This window comes from Perissodus microlepis, chromosome 3, assembly GCF_051167445.1.
Source record: "Perissodus microlepis isolate ML-2025 ecotype Zambia chromosome 3, ASM5116744v1, whole genome shotgun sequence".
In the NCBI taxonomy this organism is placed as follows: domain Eukaryota; kingdom Metazoa; phylum Chordata; class Actinopteri; order Cichliformes; family Cichlidae; genus Perissodus; species Perissodus microlepis.
Window position 1 is genome coordinate 41,881,811 of NC_140463.1, and position 13,565 is coordinate 41,895,375.

At 46.6% G+C, this 13,565-nt stretch overlaps 1 protein-coding gene across 1 annotated transcript in view; it reads right to left on the reverse strand.

Annotated features, from left to right (window-relative positions):
- The window catches only part of efnb3b (ephrin-B3b), a 92,074-nt gene extending 84,704 nt beyond the window's left edge, over positions 1-7,370 (reverse strand). Inside the window, exon 1 of the mRNA XM_084924505.1 lies at positions 5,685-7,370. Coding sequence (XP_084780631.1) covers positions 5,685-5,833 — 149 coding nt within the window. The 5' untranslated portion in view covers positions 5,834-7,370. The remainder of the gene's footprint in view (positions 1-5,684) is intronic.
- Positions 7,371-13,565: the final 6,195 nt, after the last annotated feature.

Genomic DNA, 13,565 nt, shown 5'->3' on the forward strand with positions numbered 1-13,565 from the left:
GATCTCAACACGCAGTTTAATATTCAGGGCACAAACGCACACGTGCCACCACATCCTCTCTGTCACAAGGCAGAATCCCGGCACACAAAATGACAAGAGTGTCAGCTGCCTCCCCGCCGCTATACTGTTTAGCTAGCTGTAGCTGCAACAACGTGAGCCCAACCCAAATGTTGTGAGGATGCAGCCGCAGAGCTAGAAGACTCTAAACTGAAGAGCAAAGGAGTTCGGAGGGAGGAGGAGTAAAGAGAAGAAGGGGGCTCGAGGAAGACTCAAGGGCAAATAAAAGGCAGGATAGAGGAGTTGCTCAACTCAGTGACAGAGGTTGCCCTTATACTGCACACCCCTCTGGCGTATAAAATCCGCACACACTTTGGTACTGGCTTCCCAATCCACCAGTCTGCTCCCTCTGTGTCACCCGGGGGAGGGAGAGGGGGATTGACCTGGCCCAGTCCAAATGCTGCCAGGAGGATTGGATGATCCTGCTTAGAAGGGTGTGCTGTGAAGCAAGCTAATGAGAAGGCCTGTGTGTGTTTGTGTGTGCGTGTTGGCCGGCCTCGCTCAGGGGTTCTGGGTTCAGCCACCCAGGGCACTCTGCCTGGCGATGTTGGGGACACATGTGACCCCGTCAAACCTCCGGCCTGGATTACTGTTACCACCACTATGCCTGTGGGTGTGTGTGTGTATGGCTGTGTGTTTTTTTTGAATGCTTGCAGGGAAGAAAGTTGCTTGTTTTTTCATGTGTTCCAACATTTTTCAACCAGCCCAGCCAGCCGCACGCTTTTAATCTCCTTCATCCCAATCATCAGCACTTTTAACAATTACCAAAAATCCCAAAGTCACTTCGAAAAAGTCCAAGGGACCGGGGAAGTAAATTAGTTCTTTAGCTAACCCCAGCATATTTACAACAGCGCTTTATAGCTGTTATGATGTTGATGAATGTGCACTGCCCCTGCCAAATAAACTTATAATTGAGTGATAAAATAATGAATTCCGAGTGGAACAACAGCCCGTGACACGTGCCAATTTCCTCACCTCTACTGCGTGTGTGCGCACATCTGCCCTCCTGTCTAGTCTAGTGGTAAAGGTGTGTGTTTATTGCTCACTAGCACACGCTACAAAGGAGATAGATTAGGACCACACACTCTTTACACATGTGTCCAACAGTGATGGGGGGAGGAGGAGGTCGAGCCTCCCGAGGCTCATTTGTGTATAATATGTGTGTTTATGTGTGTATGCAGACGCAATAGATACATCTGTTTGCATGTCTGTGTTTTCATAGTCAAACCCCTTACCTGTGTGTCCATCTGCCCGAACAAAGGAAGAAGGAAACAGGGAAAAGTAGAAAAGACTGCTGCCTCTGGTCGGATTGGCTGCCTCCTTTTTCTCCTTCCCCTGGCCTTTCCATTCTGCCACATCAGCTGAAAGCTCTTTTCACAGCTCCTGTTGCTCTCAGCTCGTAAACTTACACACACTCCTTTTTTTCACCGAGGGGGAAGAGTGACGGTAGGAAGAGAGAGAGAGAGCAAGGGAGGGAGGAAACAAGGCGGTGGGGGGGGAAGGGGGCTGCTGCCCCGTTGCTTTAACTCGAGCAATACGGTCCATATCATTTTGATCTCGCCTCCTCTCTCAGCCACATTCCTTTTTTTTCTGCACTTCTTCCTAAAAATAAGAAAAATTAAAAAAAACGCTATACCCAGTGGATATTGTCTAATCATTTCGCCCAAGGATACGTGTAGGCTTACCAGGCTCCTGCTTCCTTACCCACACAGCCCGGAAAAAAGCCTCCGAGCATGAATTATTCATGAAGTCAAAACCTACAGGATGGGTGTAAACGGGTGTGGGCTTTTAAATATACAAACAATCTGTAAACGGGTGCTGGAATGCTGCTCCCGTGATATGACCTACTAACACCTATTCCATAATAAGAATAACCTCCTCAACCAAAAACACATTTGTGGCGGTGACTCCACCAGTCTCTCTCTCTCTCTGGCGGCTTTTTTTTTTTTTTTTTTTTTTGCAGTTGAAACACTTAGCCTAGTTAGCTAGTCTTTTATCCGGCGCCAATTAGCCAACGATTAATGAATTATTGAGAAACGGGAAGGGTGGCGGTGGTGGGGTGCAGGGGGATTAAATTTTAATGTGGATCTTAGGGGGAATAGTTGTATTACAAGTCACCGCAAGCAGCAAACCGGGAGACGCCCACCCTCAGCAGCCGTTTACAATAATCTACAGCCGTTTACGAAAGCGTGTAAAGAGGAGAGGAAAAAAGGGAGAGAGTGCGAGTAAAGGAGGGGTGAATGAGCGCTTTTTTTGGCATTAAGAACAGACGCTGAAATCAGACTTGCAAAAAGGTTCCAGAAACTACAAAAGTCCATATGTCATGATCAGATGAGTGACCGAAGCCAGCATCCTCGTCTCTCTGTGTATGTGTGTGTTTGGGTCACCTGCCACCCTCCCCCCACCCAAACTCCCAAGCAGTAATGTAAGTTTCGATCTTTCATTAGGGTGGCCGTGTAAGGCCGATAATACGAGATGCTGAGATAAGGATAATATATGTCTGAGGAGGAGCTCTTCCCAAGGTGATCGTTCTGGTTCAGTTCCCTCTTCCTCAAGCAGAACCTGTATTGGCACTTGAGACTTAACTGGTATTGATTTACTTAGGGTTAGGGCCGTCTCCACCCCCCGCTCTGCTCTCCCCGTCGCTCGGTGTTTCTCTTTCACCTCCCAGCACCTGTCTCTGTTTATATTCCTCCAGGAAGGCTTCTTGTCAGGCTGTGGTAGCATCAACCCATGGAGGGGTCTATAAAAAAAGGTGGATGTCCTGGTGCATTCTGATATTATATTTAAGGAATTAATCTGGCAGCTGAGCACCCACCCCCCTCCCATCCTCCCTCAAAAGCACCCACAGATGCCTGCTTTTCCTCCTCACCTCTGTCATCCCTCACACATTTTTTGGGTGAGTCTGTTGCTGCTGTAGCGTCATAATTAGCGGCTGGATGTGACACATGTTTCCAATTTGCTACGTCTGGTCACTGCACCGAGGTGGTGGGGCGGGGGTGCAAGAGATAGAGACAGACGGAGAGTGACAGTAGGGAAAAGAGGGAGAGAATAATAGAGGGACAGAAGAGGGGGGGGAATGAGAAGAGATGCTTTGATTGTAAAATTCCAGGCCAATATGGATGTTTAAAACAATCCACCATGTTTTTCCCTGTTAGTTTACCTCATTGTTTATTCCAAGGGAAACACTACAATTGCACCGACAGAAAATAACTGCCCTGATTTAAAGCTTTCAGTTGGAACACTTAGCCAGCTCACAAATGATGTGGCACAGATGATAATTGCAAAAAAAAACCCAATGTGCCAATATCACAGTTTGCTAGGCTGGTATCAGTCCATACCTGCACTACTGATATTAGGCTGATATTAGAATTTATGCATCCCAGCAGAAAAAAAAGAGAAGAAGCAGTGGATACTGAGGCGTGAGAAGGAGAGAATATAAGACAGAGGATGGAAGAAAAGATGGGAGGAGAGGTGGAGGGGAAGCTGCAAGTGGATGGTCCAAACTTCAAAGAGGCATACGCAGCAAAGGTCCAGAGGTTAACAATGTGACACCCCATTTACTACACAGACAAGATGTGAACCATACGTGTGCTCTGATTGCTGCAGCTTCTGCTTACTTTTCACCTCATTTCTGAAACCACCTGTGTGTGTGTGTGTGTGTGTGTGTGTGTGTGTGTGTCTTCCAGAAGCGTGTCCTTGGAAGAAGCAGACTATTTAGACAAGCAGCGGGCTCTTAACATATTTCAGCCCAGGGCCAAAACCTATTCTGCCCCGAGGCAGCTGATACTGGAGTACTGCTCATGTCACGTAGAGAGCAAGGAGAAACAAGTACACGACAGCATGAAAAAGGGCCAAGAAAATAAACTGGAGGAATGACTAAGCTGATTAACTATGAATAGTAAGCTTCGTGAATAAGCTTCATAGTATACAAAGAAAAGGGCTTTTTGTATTTTGGATGGATATATGAGCGAGCAAATATGTGGAAATGACAGCAGAGTGTGGCGTCAAAGCCACCGCCCGTCTAATTGCGAGCCGGGCCCATTCACTGAGCCCTAACACCCACCTAACACTAAACTCCATTAGGAGACAATAGCGTGGAATCACCTGTAAGGCTTCAAAAGCCCAGGCTGTGAGCTTCTCTGTGGAAATTACCCTCCCGTGTCCAACTCTACTCCCTGTTGGGCGAATCCACCCACTGCTGACAAAAAGCCCTCATTAAGGGCTTCATGCCTGGCTCCACAGCAGGGGCCCACGCACAGTCACATCTGTGGAGAAGTGGAGAAACTGAGCAGGACGTAGCCTCCAGCACACGGACGCATTAAAAACCTGTTAGTCTCTGAAAAAGCCCCTGGCATGGGTGTGAGTTAAAGCTGTCTCGGGGGGGCCCGGTTGGCATAAGTGAGTCAATTTTCTCTTGTGTTTTTTTTTCTCCCTTCTATAAAGTGTACTTAGAAGAAACGGGAGCTATTCTGGAGCGGTGCTCCATGCTGATAGCCTGCACAGAAGTGTTTATCAAGCTGCAAAATATCATTGTTCCAATTTGCCAACAGAAATGTAGCTAGGATTTGCAGAAATGAATCTTTGTGTCACTGAAGGAAAAAAAAAACTCCCCTCTTTTCCCTTCCATACAAGCCGCCTTGTTATTCTCCACCTCCCCTCTTCCACCACCACCTCCTCCTCCTCACAGCCAGCAGGTCCATTCAGACACAGGGAAATTGGCAGAGGTGTGAGAAAAGTGGTGTCAGTCATTAAGGCTGGACAGCAGAGAGGTGTTTAAAATGGCATTTCCTCAGCTAATGCCTGACACCTTCTCCGTGAGGAAAAGGAGGAGGAAAGAAAATGCAAATGAGCTCGGGCAAAGTGTGCAGACTGGGTGTTTGACAGGCCTGAGGTCTGGAGGAAGGGAGTGCTACCCTGGACTTTAATCAAGGTCATCCAGCAACAGCAATTAGAGCATCACACAAGTCTTTATCATCCTACACACAGCTTCCATCTACGGCCTTAGAGCTCACGGGGACTTTTAGAGGCGCTGCAGCTGGACCAGGAACAATAATCAGTGTGACAAATGCAGAGTAGCAGCATTTATCAGATCACAGTTTAGACTGAGCAAACAATACTGAGAGTGACTACAACAATGACGGAATAGTCTTATTTTTTTCTTCTTTAGATACCGCAAAAAACTGTCCAAAAGGAACCCTGACTGAGGAAAAATCAGCAGTGTCGGTAAGAGGGGCAGTCTGCTGTAGGCCTGCACTCTGTAACGAATTTCTGACCTTATCCAACAGACGGTGATGAAGGTGCTTTTTTAAAGACACTCCAACAAGCTGTCAGAATGGGAGCCTTCACAGAAAAAAAAAATCAATATTCCGAGTTAGGCCTGCACTTTGTGGTGAATTTCTGCCTTTATCCAACTTTATTTTCTTCTTTATCGCCTGTCTTATGTCGCATTACCGCTCAGCAGTGCACTCAGTTTCTTGCGTTCATAAAACGTTTCATGATTCTCCCGTCGCATGCAATGAAACCACAAAAAAAATTAGTTTTTCCCAAGCATGCTTGGAGAACTTCGAGATCAACCCTATAATTAAGTCAGCCAGTGAAACTGTGAGGTCTGCGAGCGCTCTTACCTTTCGTTCAGGGAATTCCAGTAGATGGGCTCCAGGTTGCTGGCTGTCGTCCCCAGTAAATCCAGTAAGAATACCAGCAGGATCCCCAATCCATTCCCACTTCTTCGACACGCCATCTCAACCCTGACACCCAGCATATGCGGCCCCATTTAAAAGCGAGATCTTTTCTGCGGTTTCGATGCTGTTGCACACGAGGGGGGACTCTCTCAAAACAATAGATGTGCGGCTACAGCCGATCAGGCTATAGGTAGAAGACAGTCAAAGTGTGAAGCCAAAGCCCGCTCTACACAACCTCATGGATCCGAAATGTGGCAGATTGTAAGCGATCACAGCACACGCACTGAAATGTGCGAGGGGGAAAAGAAACTTGTTCAATCCGCGCGTCTGGGTGTCCAAAAAACGATTTCTGCGCGTCCACAGTTGCACTAATTCTGTGCCAATCCCATGACTTTCCTTGTTAATCTGTCCTTCCCTTTTATTTCTCCAAAAACAGCGCTCCTCGGCTGAAAGGTAACTCCACGGAATCAAAAATATTTAAAAGAAAAAATGATTGCCACCCAGCCTCTAACTCTGTAGCCTTTCGGTGCGCCCTGATTGTCTTTTTTTCCGAACAATGTTCCCTTGTTCTCTGTGCCGACTCTGTGCGATTTCTCTCCCATTACCTTGTTTCCTCGCAAGAATATCTAGCTTCCAGCATATCAGAGAGGAACCGGGGAAAAGAAATACTGTCAGTGTGGCAGAAGGGCGCAATCAAAACCAGGTCAAAAGTGTGAGGGTGAAACGTTTAAAATGGAAAAGATATTACTCGTGTCCACAGCTCCATCCTCATAAAGACGTGTTGATGCTCGGCGGGTTCAGTCAGTGCGCGTTACAATCCTTAGTGGCCTCTTTATGGAATCAAAAGCAAATACGCACGGGTTGTAAATCCTTAATAGACACGCTGAAAAATAATAATCATAAAAAAAGATCCGAAATCGACGATAAATCCAAGAATCAATTCAAAGAAACTGAGAGGAATAAATCAAAGCGCTAGAAAAGCATCTCCACTCTAATAATGTCACACACAGGCCAACGTGAAAGTTTTGAAGTGATAGAAAGGAAAAATAATATTAATAATAATAAGATCAGTCCCGGCTGGAAATTATCTGATGCGGCGCATCATTTGGAGAGCAGGACGCGTCGCTTCTCGGTCATGGAAAAGCGCTTCATTCGTTATCTCCTCCGTCTCTCTGCCTCAAAATCCCACTGCTTTGACTTGTCCTAACGCTCGCAGCACATTGACAGACCGACTGGCTTGTTTGAGAGGAGGAGGAGGAGGGAAAAAAGGGGCATGGATGAATGGAAAGGAGAAAAAAAATCCCCATCTTCCGACTGGCAGGCAGGGCGCACTGACGGAGCGCAATTCTTCCAGGCTTTTTCGGCGGGGGCGGTATCGAGTCCCTTTCAGCACCTCCTCTTTCCTCCTCCTTTTAGAGTCTCGGCCCCCCTTTTCCCCTCTCCTAACTCGGACCTTTGGACTCCCTGGCACTCTATTCTGCCTCCTTTCAAACGCCGAACAAGAACCCCCTCCACCACCACTAGCTCTCTAAATGCTCACCAACGTGCGCCCCTGAAAGTGACGAAAGAGCAAGAGCGCCCTCAATGTATTGACTAAGCATCACATGTGGCACTGAGGCAGGATCGTATTGGAAAAACACAATCCAGATGCAGTTTTACAAGGATTTTTCATTCAAATGTCCCCGCAAAGCTACTTCCTACAGGAGTGATTACTCCAGACGCAAAGCGCCTCACAGAACAGCAGGAGCTCGCGCTATGAGGCCTCGTGGATACATAAAGCAAAGTTACAGCACTGTTTCAGGGATGAAGTTGAAAACAGGAACTTGCACCGAAATGTTTTCTTAAAGAGAATTATGATATCGCGCATGATCACTGGGCCGGCCTCACCTCGCTACATCTGCGCAGTGTAAGGGAAAATAATCCGCTCTCCTTGTGTGGGAGGACAGAGCAGAGTCTCAGCAGCTTCAAAGCGGGCAGCTGAGCTTGATGGGTTGCAGGACGATCCGGGTGGCAGGACCCGCTGAGGGCCACACACACACACCAGTGTTTACGGTGGGGCCCTCAGCCTCCCCACTCATCCACGGCAACAAGCCTGAGACTGGACTGTCAAAGCTGTGCCTGTGCTGCCACCAAGTGGTAGATAGAGCGCATGAGCCTTAGGGGAAGACTGACTAATTCTTTAATCCCCCAATGTGACAGCCCCTTTAGCAGTGCATTATAAAGCATTATTGGATTTTGGTGTTCGACAAAGAGTAGATGATAAAAAAAATCACACTTTCCCGCTCTCTGTTGCATTATTTGAAAATAAAGAAAGAAATAAAAAGCACAGTTATTGCAGTAGTTTGGAATGCCAGCTTTTACTGGAATAAAGTGACAAGAACGGATCAATATTCTTTCTTTGTTTCACACCTACATACAGGACATGACATCTGCATGAAGAATTCACCCTAGTCCATGCATGACTTCCTGTTCCACCATCTGTAGCTGAGTGCAGTAGAGCCGCTGATACCTGAGAGGAAGAGATTCTGTAATATCTTTTATTGAAAATATTTCACTTCACAAAAACAAAGAGGAAGAAAACTCTACGCACCCCTGAACACGCTCTGCCATTCCTGCACAGCCGGGGAGGAGAAAGGAAATGAAAGTGGGAGAGAAACAGAGGAAAGCAAGAATGAGGGCAGCGACTTATGGGGAAGTTGTGGCTCAGCAGACTTCAATTCAGTGTCATGCTCAAGGGCACTGCAGCACATCAGCTGAGTGAACCTCCAGGCGATCAAACCGAGGGTCCGCAGGCAGCCGGGGATACTCGGAAAGACAGAAGTGCAGACGTTTCCCTCTGCAGTGCGAAATTACAACGTGCTTTCTTACAAGGATTGTAATTGCAGGGTTATGAGATCCAAACAAGAAACAAATGCAGCAGAGAGATTTTATAGAGCTGGTCAGAGACACAGAATGAAAAAACAAGAAAAGAAAAGAGAGCAGAGATGGAGCTGTTTCTGTTGCACTGACCTCCAGAAACCTTGGCAGGGCACACGACAAAGCTAAATGTAGTGGAGGAAGATAGACTGGTTCAGAGACAACAGCAGTTCAGAGGTGGAGCTGGCACGAAAAACAAACCTTCTGCTCTGTCTGGGAATCTATCTGTGTGGGTAAACTGGCGGGCTTGTGGCTCTCTCGCTCTATTTTTGAGTGGAAGATGACTCGGTTAAAAAAAAGACTGCAGAGCTATAAGACACCACCTACATCAGATCTGCCGTGTTGCTGAATAACAGAATGTACTTTCTGGAGATGTATTCATCTGCTTAATATACACTCAGAGCTGCGATGTTGGTGTTTATTAGTGTTCATTTATTCAGGCTGACCTCATTTACTGCACCGACCTTCAACTCTTCTTCGCAACCACATCTTCTCCCCGGTGACTCTGCCGCAGCTGCCAGACTTCACCACAGACACACACACATGCATACACCCACATAGCACACATAATGTGCTATACACGCATTTACACAAAATGACGCGTGAGCATCAACATAAGCAATTACACCAAGTGCATGGTTGACATTATGCATGCAGTGGAAGGTTAGGGATATACACACACATACACAAACACACAAACCAAGCGCAGACACCCACGGTGGCAGCAATACAAAGACCTCAGACAGGAAAACATGCACCCTGATGGGAATGAAATTCACACCAAGGGTGGTACTGATATGTGTGTGTGTCTGCGTGTGTGTGTGCATGAGGATGTGGGTCGTTGTCAGAGCATGGCACCCTCTTCCTGCCTTGCAGATGATAGATCTCAGCTCCTTTTTCCTTCAGCATCCGTCTATCCCTGTGAGCTTCCCTCTCTCGTGCTCTCACACACACACACACACACACACACACACACACACACACACCCTCTCATCTCCTTGTGACAGAGAGAAAGAGACATGGGCTGGAGGGGGATTAAGTAAGGGCAAGGGAGGGGTTGTGCAACATGTGATGTGCAGATCACACGTACCGATGGCACTGACTCTGGATCCGTTAAAAAAAATTGCACCTGACAGCCGACTTCTCCCACACCTACTTGCATTCGCATACTTAAGCAGTGTCCATGTGTTTTTCTCACTTTAGTTCAAACTAAGAACATTTTTTCAACTTCTAATTGACCTAAATTGAGTTCCAATGCAAATAGCTTTCAAATTAAAGGCTCTTTTAAGCAGAGGTGTTTCTAGGATCCTTAAATGTGGTGCACAGGTAAGTGGTTCAGATATATGTGTATGTGCATGTGGTAAAAGTGAAGAATGCTGTCTCACACCTCCTCTGCCAAACGTCCACCTTTTCAAAGTGAAGGTGTTAGATAGTAGTTGCAAGCACAAGTGCTTCGAGGGCACATTTTTGGTGTTATTTAACATCCATCCATCCATCCATTCATCCATCCATCCATCCATCCATCCATCCATCCATCCATCCATCCATCCATCCATCCATCCATCCATCTATTCATCCATCCATCCATCCATTCATCCATCCATCCATCTATCCATTCATCCATCCATCCATCCATCCATCCATTCGTCCATCTATCCATCCATCCATCCATTCATCCATCCATCCATCTATCCATTCATCCATCCATCCATCCATCCATCCATTCGTCCATCTATCCATCCATCCATCCATCCATCCATCCATCCATCCATCCATCCATCCATCCATCCATCTATTCATCCATCCATCCATCCATTCATCCATCCATCCATCCATCCATTCATTCATCCATCCATCCATCCATCCATCCATCCATCCACTTCCTTCCAGTTATCCAGTCCAGGGTCACAGGGCGACCGGATCCTATCCCAGCTGTTATTTAACATGATACAGTTATATTTACAATGTTGCATTAGGAGGAAAAGACAGGGAATCCGGCCCGCTTTGTCCCCTAATTACCACCCATGGTTGCCATAAAACAACATAATTATTGGCTGGGGGGGGTGTTTTATGCCCTCACCTCATTTTTCATGTAAGATTAAACTTGATTTTTCCAGCGCTGTTGGACATCATCCTCCCATAGCGCAGGGAAATAGAGCTGAAAACATTTCTCTCTGTCTTTTCTGAGATTTGTTCGAAACGACACTCCTAAATCTCACTCTCTCGTCCCCCAGCGCCCACTCTGAACTTGCAAGTCTGTTTTTTTTTCATCACTTTCAACTGGGGAGGGATCAAAGCCGTCGAGCGGGAGGTCCTGGATGGCTGGACGAAAATAAAAAGCAGTCATTCACATCGGACACCTGAGACCATCCTTGAACAGGGACATGCATGACCGCCTGTTATCACAGGACCCTCAAATCTTCGTCTGGGTTATGCGACGGCAAACTAAAATGTCTCTTTGACAGCTGAGCGACTCCATCCACCGGGGAAAGGTGAGACGTGTGGATGAAAGGTTCGGGAAACACAGAGTAGATCTTATTCATGGATCTTTGCCAGGAAATAGGTACAAAGTGATGCACTGATGTCTTATACAACTGAATGTTAGGGTGGGAAAAAAATCATCTAAGTAATAAGTAGTAAACCATGTAGCAAATGTGGCTTTCAAGTCTTTGGCTGTGACCTTGCTTTGCGACCCCCTACAAACTGAACACACAGAAACCTCTGAGTATTTAAGACTTTCTCCTCAAAACGTCTCATTTGATGTGTCGAGTCCCAAACCCCAGAGGATCTCAGAGGCAAAATAAGCGAAGATTAAAGAAGAGTGACAAAAAGTTGCATGAAAACTTTAAATAACTTCTTGTATACCTGATCGGGGTAGCCACATCTCCTAATGCTGAGCTTTACTCTTTGCTAAAGTTTCAAGTTGTTTAGTGTGCCTCTTGCACGCTCCCATCATCCCTGCATAACCCCCTTTTTTTTTTAAAATACACACACACACTATAAAAGCCCTTGAACCTAACACACCTACTGTATTCTCAGCTGTAAACACATCTCAGAATGAAACCAGGTGAAGCTGTGGAGCATGAGGTTCAGTGGGTCAGTAGTAAAATATCAAGGCTGGCCTAAACTTTGCACCAACTTGAAGTGAAAAAGTCTGATTTCCCAGATTTCTCTTGCTGTCCTTTAAAAACATCTGTGAACCACATGCACTGGTATTGTAATTCAACCCAGTGTTCACTGCTCTGCTTCCTTTAAGGTTCTGCTCTGTGCAGACCCCTGTTACAGGGTCCGCATCTCCTGGATTCAGTCTTTTTCCCGGGACTTGACGAGAAAAACAAAAAGTGTTGCCAGGGAATATTTCCAGCCTTAGCCTTAAAATATTACCTGACCTGGTCCCTCGTGAGGTGCAGGCCACCCAGAGTGTCATCCGAGAGGATTTTCACAATCTTTGTGAGGAACTTTGTTGCTTTCCTTATGTGGACAGTCACTCTGCGTGTCTCTGTCTCCCCTCTCACGCCTGCCTTTTCATTTTATCAGTAAGACACCTCTTTGCCCCTCCTAATCTCCTCCTCCATCTGTCTCCTCAGCCCCTCGCAGAGATCTTCTGACCCATCGCCACCTGCTTCCCCTCCACTGATGCCGCCGACTCTGATAAACCTCCCCTTCGGTCACTGTGCAGCGGGGGAGTAAGAGAGGGAGGGCTGTTATGAAAGGGTGCAGGGAATGGACAGGCACGAGGACAAGAGTTGTCATGCTTGCAGCCTGAGGGCAGGTAGGATGATTTTAGGCCCTGCTTCTCTACCTTTCCCCAGAGTGCAATTACGCAAGCAATTACTCTCCCTGGGCGATGCACAGCCGCTAAACCGCCAAGATCGCATCCAATCTGCCAGAGCCGACTGGGATACTGGATGCTTAATGTACTTCAATAGGCTCACCCTCATGATAACAAGCTACAAAGATGGCCGGGAGGGGGGGGGGATGTGTGGAGGATGAGGAGATGATGAGGTGAAGGGTAGGGACAGTAGAAGCGCACGTGCTCAGTTGATATGTATGAGGGCTTACATATCCGTGAGAAAAATATCAATGCAGAGCCTCTCGTCTCTGCTTGTCAGCGACTGTAGAATACGATGACATGACACATCTTTACTCTGCATTAATCTTCCTAGCAATTTCAGATGGATATCCATGCGTGTGTGCCTCCACATCTGGAGTGAATAGAAGGAGATCAGGTTCCGGAGTGAAATGAAACCTCTGGTGCTGTGCTTTTCCCCCAGCTTCAGAGCATGTGCAGGAGTGCAGGTGCCAATTATTTTCACATCTAATGTAAACCAGAGAACAAGGACACGTCAATCACAGCTGCAGCCTTTTGGAATGGAAATGGGATGTATTCATAGGAACACCGCTATTTTGGCGGCTGATGAAATGTGGCTTGGTTGGGATTTATAAAAATATCCCTGTGGATTCAAGTTTTGTAAGGAAAACCTCAAGTCGTCTGAACTTCAGACTGGTCCGTCCATAATGAGCAGAAATTATGGTGATGTGAAAATGGAAAACTATTACTGACTGTGAACAATAAGGTGTTTCAATTTTTGAGTCATGCTCATGAAAACATTTATTACTCTGGAATGTCACTCATATCCTAACCAGTGTTAACAGAAGAAGCCATTGATGATTTGCAGGCAGGCAGCCAGGCACTAACAACACACTGATGAACAAGGTGTGCTGCCATGTGAGCTCTTTTGTGAGTCTACAATCTAATGCTAATCAAGCAAGAATTGCTGGGCCTAAAAACAATAAATGGAGCAAATTTGGAAGTGTCCAAAATTGCAGCTCCACTAATGGCCACTTGTGGTTGGCTCCAAAAGTGAGTCAGTCCCCATAGACACCCACCTTAAAATGTCCAACGTT